This window comes from Motacilla alba, chromosome 1 (genome assembly GCF_015832195.1).
Source record: "Motacilla alba alba isolate MOTALB_02 chromosome 1, Motacilla_alba_V1.0_pri, whole genome shotgun sequence".
Taxonomy (NCBI): domain Eukaryota; kingdom Metazoa; phylum Chordata; class Aves; order Passeriformes; family Motacillidae; genus Motacilla; species Motacilla alba.
In genome coordinates this window covers 25288397-25304080 of record NC_052016.1, presented here as the reverse complement: position 1 = coordinate 25304080, position 15684 = coordinate 25288397, and the positions used below count along the sequence as shown (strand labels likewise).

At 40.4% G+C, this 15684-nt stretch overlaps 1 protein-coding gene across 5 annotated transcripts in view; it reads left to right on the top strand.

Moving 5' to 3' along the window:
• The window catches only part of MAP3K7CL (MAP3K7 C-terminal like), a 36920-nt gene extending 33574 nt beyond the window's left edge, over positions 1 to 3346 (top strand). For all 5 annotated transcript variants that reach the window (XM_038156769.1, XM_038156757.1, XM_038156778.1 and 2 more), the window contains one exon: positions 261 to 3346. In XM_038156769.1, coding sequence (XP_038012697.1) covers positions 261 to 441 — 181 coding nt within the window. In that variant the 3' untranslated portion in view covers positions 442 to 3346. The remainder of the gene's footprint in view (positions 1 to 260) is intronic.
• The last annotated feature ends 12338 nt before the right edge of the window (positions 3347 to 15684 follow it).

Below are 15684 nucleotides of genomic sequence, written 5' to 3'. Positions count from 1 at the left end.
AGTCCCAAATACAGACACATGAACACAGCTTTTTCAGGCTTGGTCACTGAACAACAAACCAATCAGAGATTTTGGAAGCTTAGTCTTTTAAAGGAAAAAAACAGGACTCTAAAAAATTAATTTTCTAGGTCCTTGTTTCACACAAGTTCAAGTAATAAAAAGTAAGTTAACAACACACAGTCCATCTTTGACCTAACACAGAACAACAAATTTTGCCTCCTGCCATTTTTAATAATTGGGGTTTTTTCCATAATCGTCAGAAAGGAGCTGATTGCCAGACTGGAACAAGTGGAAAAAGAAAGCATGGATGCTGCTCGGCTGGCTAAGGAGTACGCACAACTGACAGAGGAGAACCGAACGCTGAAGCTGGCCCAGACACAGTGCGTGGAGCAACTGGAAAAGCTCAGGATACAGTACCAAAAAAGACAGGGCTCCTCATAACTCCCAAGTAGCTCATGTGAGGCAGTTCATACAGGAATGGTCCTGTGCTGGAAAGAGATTTTAAAATAAAGATCTGTTTAATATGTTACAACACTTTACTACAGATACAGAGTATGTAGAAGTCTGAATTTGATTTAATGCTTGCCACCCAGTAGCTTAATGTAATGGATATTTCATCCATTATATAATGAATGTTTTATTTCAAGTAACATAATTGAAGTTAATCTATCCCCATTATATGTTCTAGTGGATCAGGTTTCTTTTCTAAACATATTTCTTCCAATTTAAGAAGATATGGACACACTAGAAAATTATATAAATAGTCTCTGTGTTGGAAATTTGGATCTTGCTAAGGACTGGGACAATGTTAATATATGGAATACATGTATGTTAATTTTAGTTTGGTAAATTCTTTTAAAATTATTTTCCTCATGCATAAAGTGTTTGGAAGTTATGTTGAAGCAGATCTCCTCACTTGTAAAAACTATACTTCATGTCAACTTCACACTGTTGTATAAAATTTGAAAAACTGCACATTAAAAATTGAAGTAACAAAATCATTTTTTATCAAAAAAATGCACTGCCAGCGATAATTTGCAAGATATAAAATTAAAAGGAAACAGATGAGATCAAACTTTCCTTCCTTAAGTGTAAAGATTACTTGAGTGTCTTTTTATTGTACTTTTAGGCATGCAAGAAATTAAAAAGTAATATAAGAATCATAATGTCATCACAGTTTCAAATGAGACTATGTCAGTAAAATTATTGTAAGGATGTTTTGTTCTCATTTTCTGGTCTATTTTGAAACATAAGTGGCTGTAAGTAGGGACGAGAGTTCTGTGATACATAAATAACTGGGAAGTAAAATGTCAGCTTTACTTGCTCTATTTATCCCTGTATTTTCCTAGATCAACTTAAAAATCTTCGTTATACTTCCATTTCTATTCATAGAGCAGTTCTTTCCATTAAAGTGGATGTAGAAAAGCCCTTTTATGTTCTGAATGTTCTCAAATCACCCTGTATTTTAAAATCTGCTTGTCAGATGCAGCTTGTTACATCTGCATGAGCTTGGAATTCAGCTTAATGTGTTATTAGTACTGTGTCTTAGTAATTGAAAACTATGAACTTAAGATTTGCACCAGGACTTTAGCTTTGATTATTATCATTAATCTATCATGAAAATGGAATTTCATGTTAATCAGAACAATTCCTGGCAGCAAAGGGGACAAAAAAAGAATTACAAGCTGCCTGTAATGTATCTGTGCTAATTGCCTACAGTATTCCCTGCAGCACAGGTGGGAAAACTGGCTCTGTGTTACTCCAAGCACCTGGCACTGCAGCAGGAGAGCACAAAGAGGTAGCAGGAGAGGACAACCTTGTTTCAACTTCTCCTCCTGAGCTGCCAGGGCAGTGTCAGCATCCAAACTTGGCACTGCTTCCTGCTGTACCTGGGAAATCACCACTCCTGAGGCATGCACTTCCCACTGGAATGATCTCTGAGCAGTTTAACACTGTATTTATTCCTCTTATTATCTGAGGATTCAATTTTCACTGTGCCTTGTGGAAGTTGAAGGAAAAGAAACACAGTTAATAAAAAACACTTGGAATATTAGGCCTGGAAGTGCTGGAAAAGTCTTGTTTGAGTTTTGCACTGTTGGGAAAAATAACTTGAAGAGAAATCAGAGCTTTGCTTTGAGCACAGAACACCACAGAAGCTAAAATTACCTTTTTTGCCTGTGTTTGTGTGTTTGGAACAAGAGAATTCTCATTTTAAAATAGTTTGTCATTCTAGTCAAAGGTTTTTCCATCTAACCTTGAAAACGTCATGCAGTCAGATGATTTCAGTGAATTCACTGAAAACCATACAAAATACATAAAATTAGTTTATTGACAGACTGTCTTTGAATGCAAATGGATCAGACAGCAGACCTTTAGTTACAAATAATGGTGTTCACCTTGAAATTTTCTATTTAAGTGCAGTCACTATGCTTTAGATATCAGAAAAATTACAGACCATACGCTGGGAGAAAAACCTGAGAGAGAGCCACAGTCAGGGGGAGGAGGAAAGCTGGGCCTCATTTGTGGCAATCAGCACTTTGAGAATAGTCAGGGAATATGTTTTTCCTAACCTGTAGATACTGACGAGTATAGAAGAATTCAAAAAATATTTTAGATGTGCAGATGCCAAATTTTTGATGTGGTCTAGCCTACAAGCCTATTTCATAAATATGAAATTCTTAAACCACCCCAAACTAATTAAGGCCAAGATTTATACTCAACTTGGACTTAAGCTATGTGCAATCACATTTTCCTCCTGCTTTTAGTTATGGTTAAAGTAAAAACAAACAGCTTTGTATGAACATATTTGCCTGCATGCATGCTCATGCACCTGAGAGCAGAAACTCAGAGAAATTGTATCGCAATACAAATGAGTAAAACTGATATAGAAGTACCAAGGATGAAAAATTAGTGCCTCTTGAAAAACATTTTTTTTAAAAATTATTTGGGGAAGTGGGATTCAAAGGCAGGAAGGTAGGGAAATGGGATTTTCCAAAAATATTCATAGACAAGTTAAATTAAAATGTGGCATAACCAACATAATGCAGAAAATCATCCAGGTGTTGAAAAGAGTAAAGGTAGCTGGAACAACCTTCTGAGAGGTAACTGCTGTATCTGTCATCCATCTCTTGATTTGTTCATCAAGAACATAACAGTGAAAAATATCTTCACATTGAGTAAGTCTCCAATTTGGACATGCTGAGTTTTTATCTAGAGACAGTGGAGCTCTGCTGACTAAATAACTTAATTAGGCTTTCTAATAAAGGATTTATCATACTGATCCTGTATTTTCCACATAGACAATATAGTTTGTGTTCTGTTTGAAGTGGTCTGCATGTTAGGTCCTGTTGTATCTATCACACTATAAAAACAAGTTTTATACAATTATTTCAAAGATGGTTTTAGAAGTTCAAAAACTTAGAAGCCAGTTTTTGAAATCAAATACCATTGAAAGGCTCAATTTTATAACATGTGACTACAACCTGTAAGAACTGCAGTTGTATTCCGGACAAAGTGTATTTCTTGCTGTTATCCAGGTTACTCAGGTTAGCAGAAGTAAGCATGCCACTACCATGGTAAATGCATTTGCTTCAAACCACTTAAGGCACAGTGAAGTACACAGGTTTAAAATAAAAACAAGACCTGTGCTTTCCATTTTCTGTCATTGCTAAATAACTTCCTTCCGTCATAAAGAATGCTGAACAAACTCAATTTAAGGCTTCCAGTTAGCAAGGATATGACTCATGCAGTCTTGAAACAGCCAGAGCCAAGGGTGACTTGATGCTTGGAAAGTCTGGAAGATGAGGAGCTGTGAGTTTGAGTTCAGTGTCTTTTTAAAAAAAAATATTTCCCTTTTCAGGATTACCTCTATTCTGTCTGATTTTGTGAATTAATGATCTTTGGAAGTGTGTCACCTTCCACCAGAGGCTTCCACTATCTAGGCCTTTGTAAAGATTACACACTGTTAACAGTGGGGACAGGTGGGACAGAGAGGTGCTCTCAGCCTTCCTTTGGGTTGAGTGGTTGGGGAGCTCTGCCACGTGACCCTTTGCTGCTTCATCTCTAGTTACCTTGCAGATATGAGCTAGTCACAGTAATAACCACAAAGCCACATGGTGTTTTTCCTTATCTGAAATTGTTTTCTTGATCAACGCACAAAGTGGAAGCGTCTAAAGGAACAGGGGAGACTTGTCTGGAAGAGTCTTGATTCTCTTTCTGTGGGGGGTACGAGATGTGCAATGGTGGAAGAATAGGGCTGCAGGGAAAGGAAGTTTGGTCCATGCAGTGATGTAACAGGAAGAGCACTGGCCCTGTCCAGCAGGAATGTGAGGAGAGTAGACAAAACTTGGGTGCTGCCACGACTTTTGTTTCCCATCTTCATATTTCCACAGTCATACCCGTGCACCCACAGCTCTGAGGGTCTTCTCCCTCCTGGTAGAATGTCATGGCATGCAGATGCATGGATGATATGGTGATACATATCCCTGGAAAACCCACGATGAAACTATTAGCTGTCTTCATGACAGGCCTGGAAGGTGTGCAGCAATGAAAGACTAAGATTGAACAAGTACCAAAAAGCTGGGCCCTGCTGCTCATCTTGACATACTTCTTGGGACAAGACAATACACCAAGCGCAGGACGGCATCACAGTGCACATTATGGAGGAAGGGAAGGTAGGAAAGCGGAGTTGGAGGGGCAGTCTCAACCTCGTCATTTCCTTCGCTGAGTCGCTTGGTTTTGCAATGTTTAACTGAGAGTTACCAAGGTGGTCTTTCAGGTGCACACCAAAACTGTGAGGCCGACACTTTAAATTCAAAGTAGATTATTTTATAAGAATGAAAAATCTACCTTGCATGGGACAGTGCCAGTCAACTCTAGGTTCTTCAGTGATCCTAACAAGTAATGTCATGTGTTACTCATACCCATATGAATGAAAGATGACAACCATTCACAAATCACCATTATCCTCAACCCAGGCTTCCTCCACTGCATGGTTTATTCTGTAGAAAGCACAAGATTTAGCATATGAGTCACTTTGCTTTTCTACACAGCAGTTGTCAGTTCCCCCTTCTAAACCTCAGTTCCTTCAATCCCCCTGACCACAATCCATCCCCACTGAGTAAGCAGCGTCAGCCTAGAGCTCAGATCCAGTTGTCTGACGATCTTATGACATGGTCTGATGATCACCATGCGCTCAAGGTGGTTTCCAAGTGCTACGTATGATGTTTTGTGGTTTGATGCTGGTATGTGGCCGCAAGGAATTCTACCAGCCTGCAGGTGTCTGCTGTGAGACATGCTTGGTTTCCTTGAATTGGTTAGAAAATATCAGAATAGGTGGTCTGTGGATTTAGTTATTTGTCTTAATCTTACACTAAATTTTAATACAGGAATTAGGGAAACAAAATGAGGATGTGCATGTTGATGTAACAAATGTACAGCCAGATGCCATACTGTGCTCTGGGTGCTTAGAATGAGTTAAGTGATATGAGAACTTTAAGTGAGGGAAAGGAAGTAGGTACAGCTAGGAAGAGGAACTGGTGAGTGAGCTGTTGCCTTAACTGCTTGCTTTCTGGCTGCTTATGGCTTGCACCAATAGAATGTATAGGCTGTTGTCCTTAGCTCAGCATTAAGAAGCTTTTGTTTGGATGTATCCCAACACTTTTCCAAGGCTAGTTTACACTAAAATTTTATACTGGAATATTTACTTCATTACAGTAATGTTTTTGTCAACTCTGTCTAGAATTAACAGAGTTATGATGTGATACAGATGTCAGAGCATTGCAGATGGTTTTGATACAGAAAGAGGAATAACCAATACCAGAATATGACTATTGTGCTAATAATGGAATCACAGAAAATCTTGAGCTGGGAGGGTCCCATAAGGGTCATTGAGCCCAACTCTATGCCAACTGCTGTATTTGCATTGAAGATAAATAAAACCTTGATAAATAGCCTAGGTAAAGTAAAAACTACATTGAAGCCCAAGGACTTCAGTACAAAAGTAACTGCAGCCCCACTATAATGGTCTTTTGCTGCTTTCACTGCACAAGTGGAGTTTGGTACTTTTATGAACTAGATCCCCAGTTTCCCACATGAAGGAATAGCAGCAGAGTGATATTCTGTGACTGAAAAACTTTCACCTCTGTCTTGTAAATTTCTTACAAGTGTATGACAAATGTCAGTGCACAACCCAGATTGCCTTGTGACCACAGATTTCTTCACAGCCATTTCATCACAGTTCTCTCCCCAGCCTGGGTCTTTGACTCTCACATTCCTCTGCTGTGTGTGGATAGCTGAAATAAATCAACCACTCTGAACTTTTTAAAGCAGTCAGAAGCAAATGCATCATTTAACATTATCTGCTAAGAAAATTGACTGTCTTTTGGTCAGACCCTTCTGTATTCCTTGTCAGCAAGTACATCACTATATATGTTTACTGATTGGATGTCAGTATAAAAAATACCAGTGTTAATGTTTATGGAAGACAGAGGCACATTCAGATATACTCCTATGAATGCTGTTCTAAATAATAGACTTATTCAAGGTGTTCCCTCCATGGCTCTGAATATAAAAGCAGTGACTCACATATGAAGAAGTACTTTCTGATTAAATTATCTGTGCCAAGAATGTGAACACTTCTTTTTGACATAATTTCAAAAAAGGAATATTCTTTCAAGCAAAAAAACCAAACCACCCACATTACAGTTCCCAGCTAATATAAATTACATCCAGCTATGCACTAACTGCTAAAATTGTGCTTAAAACTATTTATAACCCTTCAAATAGCTCTCACTAATTTACATTGGTGAAACAGGCCCGTACATTTGACTGAGCTCCCTCTGGTGGGTAATGGGACATTATTATGACAAAGCAGAGATACCTAAAAAATTTACAATTATGTTTGTCCAAGTGGAGTTCTATTTACCTATTTATAGCAAATAATTTTTATATAACTAGGTAAAGGTCAGAGGACAAATTTATCACTATCTGATCACAACTGAAAATACCCAAAGAGTGATATCCAATATTTTAAGATACTAGAGATACTTCAATGGAGGTGTAGTTTTCAACACCTAACACTGAACAGCACCTAACAGGAGCACCCAAGTTACATGAGTTCTGGCATCCTACAAAAGTTGAGAGAGCTCATAATTAAAAAAATATCGCTGAAACTAAAAGAGAGTAGGTTTAGGTTAGGTATTTGGAAAAAAATTCTTCCTTGCGAGTGTTGTGAGGCCCTGGCACAGGTTGCCCTGAGAAGCTGTGGCTGCTCCATCCCTGGAAGTGTTCAAGGCCAGGCTGGACAGAGCTTGGAGAGACCTGGTCTAGTGGAAGGTAACCCTGCTGATGGCAAGGGGATGGAACTGGATGATCTTTAAGGTCTCTTCCAACCCAAACCATTCTGATTCCACATTTCTATCAATTATATTATAAAATCTCTGTTTGTTCAAAGTACTTTTGGAGTTCAGCTGGATTTATATACCTAGAAATCTGGCCTATATGGCTTTAAACAGTACTGACCAACTGCAGGCACTTTGTAGTGCTTATTTAATGGTACAATAACTAAGAGTCAAATATGCTTTAAATAATACAGTACAAAACAACTGACAAATGTGCCTCTTTTTTGCTGCTAAATTTGTAATATGCCTTAAATCTCATACACTCTGGTATTAATGAGTGACCCATTTCTAAAAGAAAGCACAAGTATTCTTTTCTTATTTTTCTTTTTGTATTTAGGTTAAGTAATCTGAATAGGGGAAGTGTCAGGCTTCGGAAGAGTGTCCTAATGAATAGGGGAAGTGTCAGGCTTCGGAAGAGTGTCCTAATGCATGGGCAAGTTCCAACCACAGTTTGAGTTTCAATGACCCGAAGTGGTTGCGCTGGATATTAGAAGTGCTTTACCAGTAATGAATTTAGTGGCTCTTGCACATCCCACCATCTACTTGAACAAACTTGTTTCTGGAAAATTTGGGTCCCTAGAACATTCTGAAAGGTAAAAGAGCAGAAAAAGCATGCTACTAACTTTGGTCTTCAACTTGAGCTGCTTCAGAATTCACTTTCAATTAATAAAAAGAGGTTTATGTTTTGTCATTTGTCTGAAACACAGTAAGAGGTAAAATTCTAGTTACACTGTATTTAAAGGTGAGACATGAAGACAAAAGATAAGGATTTTACCAAAGACACCATTGTTACTGGCAGTTTTTGAGACCTGTATATCTCCTGAGTATAACTGTATGTGCAGTGTTTTCAGATGTTTATGATATTCTTCTAATCCTGTAAGTTCTGTTCAAGGGAATTTCAACTCACAGTTTGATTGCCAGAGCAAATCTACCACTATACTACTGTCCAAAAGGAAATCATCTCTGAATGTTTATCATGAGAAAGTGGCATTTAGAAGTGCTTAACATTGCTTCTGAAATGAAGGTGTCCAAGTCTAAATGAGCAAAACTGCCTGGTAAGAAATCAGCAATGCTAAAAAGGCACCACATGGTAAACTGGATTTAGGCTCTGGTTCAAACAGCACTTACTGTGGGGCACTGTGGCCACATCAAACAAATCTCTTGAACATATCCCTAACTTGAAGCAATGAGTAGTTCCCCCTGATTTGCCAATAGGACTATTCAAAGTAGATTTACTCATGCACTGAAGTGTTTTGCTGGATTGAGGCCAGAGAGGCCAGTTCCTTGGCTTGAACCTTGACTGTTTTGGGATTCATTGGAATTTAATTACATGCTTGGATTTTCAAACACTGGGCTACAACAGGGCCTTTCCACTGAGCTGTCTGTCAGGGGGCTAAAAAAGATCTTCACAGTATCTATCAGCAGGGAGGACCTTTGTGTAGTAAGGTGCATACAAAACCATCTTGCTGCAGCACCATGAGCTGATCTAGGTCCGGTTGCAGCAGCCACACAAGCCAGATGCTTGTAATGCAGAAGAGGCGAACAAAACATTCTCTTTGTCATTCCTGGGAAGCACATTTGTTCCCACTCACACAACTGCAGCCATGCCGACCCATATGAAGTGACTCTGTAGGGTCATTATATGAAACTGTATGAGTTGAAAAAGAAAAAAAAGCAAGCAAACACAGAAGAAAGGTCAAGTATTTACAAAGGACTATAAATACATTGAGAAATAGCTCTTAACTGGTACACTAACAGCAGAATACTACAAAAAATGTTAGAAATGCTCCTCTTGCTTTGGTTTTTTGGGGGAAAATGTAGCAGAAACACTGGACTAGGACAATAATGCCATGGGTGTCTGTCAGACAGGCCCCATCCCTCCTTTTCTCTCTCTTCATATACCACTCCCTGTTCTTCCAGCAAGAGGAGATCTCAGCTGCTTCAAAGACGAGATAGAGAAATAAAATGTTTCCTACAGGTGTGGTTGTGGCATCCTTTTGTTGGAGAAAGCACCTTCTGCTTTTGATGGAGGAACTGGGCAGAAGAAGAGTGCTTGGGTTAAAGGTGGGTCTTCTGCTCTCCACATGAATTGCTACTCGAATTTGGATGTGTGATAAGCAAATAAAATTTTCAGTTTGAACGTGGGAAGTAAAGACGTAGAGCTAAAATATGTCCCAACTGAATTTACTCTGCAATCCAAGAACTTCAGTGAGTGACCGCGACCTGGACCCAGACCAGCAGGGAATCCAGATCGTTTATTCAAAGAAACGAGCTAGTTTCATACACTTTTCAAGGACAAAGTATTTCCTTACAAGGTAATTCTCGCTATGTGACCTATCCCATGTTGCCATGTCAGCAATATGCTTTCTGAAAGCTCCTCTATGGGGTGATCACACACTGTTCACCTGTCCATCGGCTTTCAGCCGCTTCCTCGCTCGTAGGGGTCTGTGTGACACCTCCTCCTCCAAGGGTCCGGAGGGGAAAAGCCTCTCTGTGCTGCCATGCGCTCTCTTTGTCCTGCCAGGTGCTTCTGCAGGCACGTCCCACATCCCACAGCTCAACTCCATCCCATCTCTTCCTATAAACTTTGATGCATTGGCAACTGTTCAGCACACAGATCTCTCTCCTCACAAATGCCCACTTCACATGGGCATACATGGCCACAGACAATTTTGCTTGTGATTTCATCTTACAATTTGATTCTCCCCTGTTGTCAATACCATTCCTTTGGTCTTTGTAAACTGTGAACATAGAATATATCAAGTTCAAACACAAAATAATTCGGTATCTGGACCTAGGAAGGAAGGTCAAATTTGGTTTGAACCTGTTCCTATTTTCTGATTTGGTAATGAGAATCATCAATCAGTACTAATCAAAACCAAAGCTTTGCCTTCTTTTTCCCTTCTCCCCTTCCCTCCCCTTCTCTCTCCTTCCCTCCCCTTACCCCTTTCTTTACTTTTTCTTTTTACCATTCAGGAGCATCAAAAGATATGCCTACAAAAGACAAGGAACTTTGAGTGCCTTTATAAGATGCCATATAGCAGTGAGCTCAGACCTATCATCACATGTGCAACTGAGCAAACAAAATTACTATTTCAGTATTTGGAGGTTTTTGTCTGATTATGCATTTTCCTGTTTCAAGAGAAGTATTTACTTAACATCTCTCTGCTGCAAGCAAAAGATTTATGAAGCACATCATCTTCAGCTAGTCTCAGCCTTACTGATGTGTAATTGAGAACTTTTATTTCAAAATAAATAATAAATAAATATCTCCAGCCTCATTTAAATATTTATTAAACACATTTTAATGCCATTTTAGTTAACAATCAGTGCCAGCTAAAGGATGAAGTTAGAACAGAAGTCTATACCGAGCTTAGACTGATCACTGTGAAGTTTGAGTTTTCAAAACTAAGTAGTATTTGTGCAAGCAGCAGGGTCAGTCTCTTGGGACTTCATTCTCAAGGACTGGGTAATGGGCCTTTCTGAGTATCTTAGTTTCTGAAATAAACAAAAACTGACATGTTACATCATGCCAGACTTCACCTTTTAAAATTAAGACTGCATTAAGACCTCTTTTGACATCTGACAAGAACTCGAACAACAGAGAAAATGCCACAGTAGATGTTAGCAACTCAGATCATGTGTTATCTGGGGCTGATGCTGCCCTGGGAACGGGGTCAAGAGCAAGCAGGAAATGTTCGTTCCAACTTTAAGTGCCTGGGATAGAGGTCTTTTCCTTCTGCATTGACTGTTTAGGGATGTAGGGGTCTAGTCACCTAAAGTAGCTGCCGGAACCCAGGCTAGCTCTCGGAACTCTGGCGCCACGCCAGGAGTGGGGAACTACCTCGGTATGGGGATTTACCACAAGCAGAACCTTTAGGGCCACTCGCTTCAGGGTGCCAGACACAAGCCACGACAGGGACCAGGCAGAGGAGAAAGGAGGAGGCTCTCTGTCTCGAGGTTCCTCAATGAATGACTCACTCCAGGCGAAGGGAGCAGGGCAGAAAGGCTCTAGCCCTATTGTACTAAGCGGTTTTGTTCAGATACAAGTCAGGGGGCGGACACAAGCAGTTAAACAATAGCGAATCCTCAGGGGAGGAGTGAGGGGATTACATCCAGTGTCTGGGACCAATTGGGGTAGGAGGGTGGAGAGGATGGGTCACATGGGCCAATGGGGCTTCCAGGAGTAGGGGAATTCCAAAGGGGTGTTGCAAACAGGGATTGGCCAGAGGTTTAAGTGTCTGAGAAGGTTTAGGAATCAAGGGCTGGGTTGCCTTGACCGGCAGGGAAAGAGCTGGAACAAGGGTCAGGGAATGGCATGAGGGACAGCTTTGAGGGAGGGTGAAACCGAGGAGTAAACCAACTCGGGGAGAACATGGGAGTACAACAGAACAAACCACTTAACAAGGAATCAATAAAATCAATCCGAACCGCAACAGTCACCCACCAGCTGAGTCGCCATGCCCCTCTCCTTTGCTGTGAGGGTGGTAAAGCCATGGCACAGGCTGCCCAGAGAAACTGCGGCTGCACCATCCCTGGAAGTGTTCAAGGCCAGGCTGGACAGAGCTTGGAGACACCTGGTCTAGTGGAAGGTGTCCCTGCCCATGGAATGGGCATAGGAACAAGATGATCATTAAGCTCCCTTCTAACCATTCTATGGTTCTGTGATTTACTTAAAACTTGGCTCTGCACTCAAATGCTTCTTGGACTGCTGTTAAAAGTGAGACTGCTGGTATTCTGAGTCATGTTGTGTGGATATAAAAAGTACCTAAAACTCAGGTTCTGAGTAGCATCATCATGCTGTTCTGGCTTTGCTTGAAAAACCCAACCCCAGAAACCAACTACTTAGCAACAAAGTATTCTGCCAACCGCACAAAGGTGGATATGGCACAGGCACAAACATAACACATGACAAGGAATTTCAAATCCTTATGGTAAGTCTGTGAAGCTGCAGACATTGTTCTCTTGAAGTTGGGGGTCTCATGTAAAGCCCCACTGTGGGCCACACACAGCACAGTGAATTTGTGTGACCTCTGTTCCTTATGGAGTCAACTCCAACTTTCTCAGGGCAAAGCAGAGCAAAGGAGCTGCTCCACAACTTGATCTCCTGATTCTGCCTGTTGCTCTTCATGTAACTGGTAAAAGGTGTCAAAGTTTGTAGAGAACAGAAAATGTGGCCCTTTGTCACCAGAGCTCGAGGCACTATCAAGTAGCAAAGAAGCCAAAAAGACTTCAAACATGTAGGGCAAGTTCTCCTGCAGCTCCAGAGGGCTCTAGTGTACTTAACAATAAAAGGAGATCCAAGTGGACTATGAGATTTAAAGTGCAATGGAAACATTCCTGTTAAAAAAATAAAACCCAACAACAACAAAAACCCAAAGCAACAATTAAAAAAAATATTATTGTGTTGCTGCAATGCAGAAGTATGAGACACAAACTGACAGTTGTCTATACTGTGTGGACAATTATATTCAAGAAGAACTTGAGCTTTTTCAGGGTTCAACTTGCAGCTTCTTCCAATAAATGGAAACCCTGGAGAAAGACAGCTGACCAGGGGCTGGACGCTGTTTTCTTAATATGCTGAAAGAATGTTATTGGTTGGTGATCTGAGCTAAGAAATGCAGGAAAACTACCCTACAAATAAGTTCGCTCATCTGCGCTCTTTGACTTCCAGAAGGTTTTGATGATGTCTCAGCTTAAGAACAGACTTAGCAGAGTAATAAAGATCTGGGAAAATGTGCACTATAAACTTTGTGACACTGTGAGTGGGTCTTTTGGAACTTCCTTGGAAAACTGTTTGGGACCATTTCATTCATGTGCAGCGAACAGGAGGGGAAAAGCATGCAGTGATGTGCTACCAATCCTCCTCTCCAGAGCCAATCTGTAGGACCAAAAATCCCAGGACACATCTGCTGATTCATCTCCGGTGCTGCAGGAACTCCTAGAAACTCCAAGCAGGAACAGACCCCCAAGGAAGGGAAGAAGGAAGCAAGGGAAGGAGAGAAGAAGGCAGGCAGGAAGGCAGGAAGCGCCTGGGATGCCTGGCATCCTTTGCTGTGCCCACTTTTCTGACTTTGCCCATTCACTCTGGACAATTGATCTGGATTGCTGTTGTTTTCAGTTGCTACTCCAGGTGGTTCCTTCCTTGATCTTCTTACTAATTTTCTTTTAAGTTGAGCTATGCACTCTGTGAAGTCAGCTCCTCAGTTTCATCCTTCCTTCTGCCTAATTATTTCTGGAAACCCTGTGCACAGTTTAATCATCCATTATTGATCTGAGCCAACAGTCCTTTTTGATTAAGCAGAAATGTTTAATTTTAATGCTGTTCGCTAACACTCTCAGGGCTGAACTTTTCTGTTACCTGTTCTTTGCTAGAATTTTGTTTCTCATTTCCTTTTTTTGAATTGAACCATTTCATTGTGTTTTTCTTTAGAACTGTTCTAACCTTCTGTCAGATGGCTCTTTCTATGGAGAAATTAACTTAATACCCACACCAATGCTTTATTAAAAGAAAAAAGCAACTGTCTTAATTTATTGACAGCCAATTAATTTTCTTAATGGGCAGCTTTTCCCTGATTGTAAGAGCCTGTTGCAGTTAGCTTGTTTTATAATTACTGTTCTTTCCAGTCTCTTACAGACTCATTAATTTGTTTTTCCTCAATGCTCTTTTGAACTCCTTTCTTTTTTTCTTTTCTTTAACTAACAGCAACAGGTTTTCTCACTAGTATAAGCTTATTTCTCTCTCACAGCCTGTAGGGTAGGGAGAGGACTCTATCTCTGGTATGTCTGCTCTGACATTGATATGGAGGCACCTTTCCTTTCTGGAACTCATTTTCATAGAAGTGTGTTTTCTGCTTTTATCCGATAATACAAACATATTTTGTACTTCAACAGCTTCTGTGAGCATGTTGACTTTAAATTCTACCCAAACCAGCACAGCTTTTCTCAGCACTTCTCATTTGTTTTCCAGAGAAGTTTTTAGTTAACTAATTCTAATTCATTCCATCAGAGATTAAACTTCATGTTTTCACCGTATAAATATTCCAGGGCTTTATCTACCTAAATACCATTTTTCCCTTTGGATTAATCTTCTTTTTTTTTTTTTTTTTTTTTTTTAATTACATACACAATGTACTACTTGCTTACTTGCTCAACTATGATGGCCATGTAGCCAATGAATCAAGGATATCTTGCATCTGGAAGGTAGCTGGCAGTTGACAATATGTTGTATTTTGTTGTATGAAACTCTGACAGCATCTGAAAAAGCTCAGTTTAATCCAAGCTAAATATCACATTTTTTTATGGCCCGCTTTTTACAACTCATGAATTCCAAGCTTAAAACAGTGCACATGGATTAAAATAAAATCCAGGTGATGTTTCAGAAGAGCATTGTTTGATCTACATAAACAGGCTAATGTCTGGAGAACTAATGATCAGAAGGAGATGAGAAGAACTAAGGAAAACTGGTGATGGCAGTTTTGTTTTTTGTGTCTTTTTTAGTAATTTCTACCAAAAAAATTCAAAGAATGCTCAGAGGAATGTAATGCAAAGTTTTGTCAGCTTCAAAGACAGTGTCCCCAACACCAGAAAATAGGCTGAGGAAGTCAGAGGACACAGGCAGAGGAACCCTGATCCTCTCATGTAGCAAATGGGTCCTTTCCTTGCAACTTTTGCAAAATTTCGTGAGTGGGGAGAGCAAACAAGAAACAGAACCCTACTGTTTGGGTACAGGAGCTCTACACCTAAACTTCATGCTTCTATTTTTGCAATATAATTCACAGCCCTCAGGAGAGGGGCCAAGTCCTCCCTGTTTCCAGCGAGGTACCCCAGTCGGAAGGCAAAGGGCTGCATTTTGTCAGAGGCTGGGGCTTCACCTGTGCTCACCGACTGAGGACATTGCAAATGCCACTCCTGCTCCTCAAAACTCCAGCCCTGCACTTGATCAGGGACTAGGCAATAGCTTTCCTGGGCTGTGGCTGGTCTGTGTGTGCACAGCTGGGGGCACTGAGACGATGCTCAGGTCAAACAGGAAAGGATGGAGCAAATCGAGCTGTGTGCAGGAGAAACAAGGAGCACACTGCTTAGTTTTGCATTTTGGATGTAAGTGGAGGTCAGTTTTAGAAAGCCAGGTGTATTTGTATATGTAGATATACCCAGGCATGTTTCTAAACTCTTCCCACAGAGCAGTATTAGCAGTTGTGCCACTCTGTCACCAGCTCAGGGGTGCTGTTTGAACTGCTTTATCAAATGCAGTGCTTTAAACACACCAGCTATTATGAAGTTG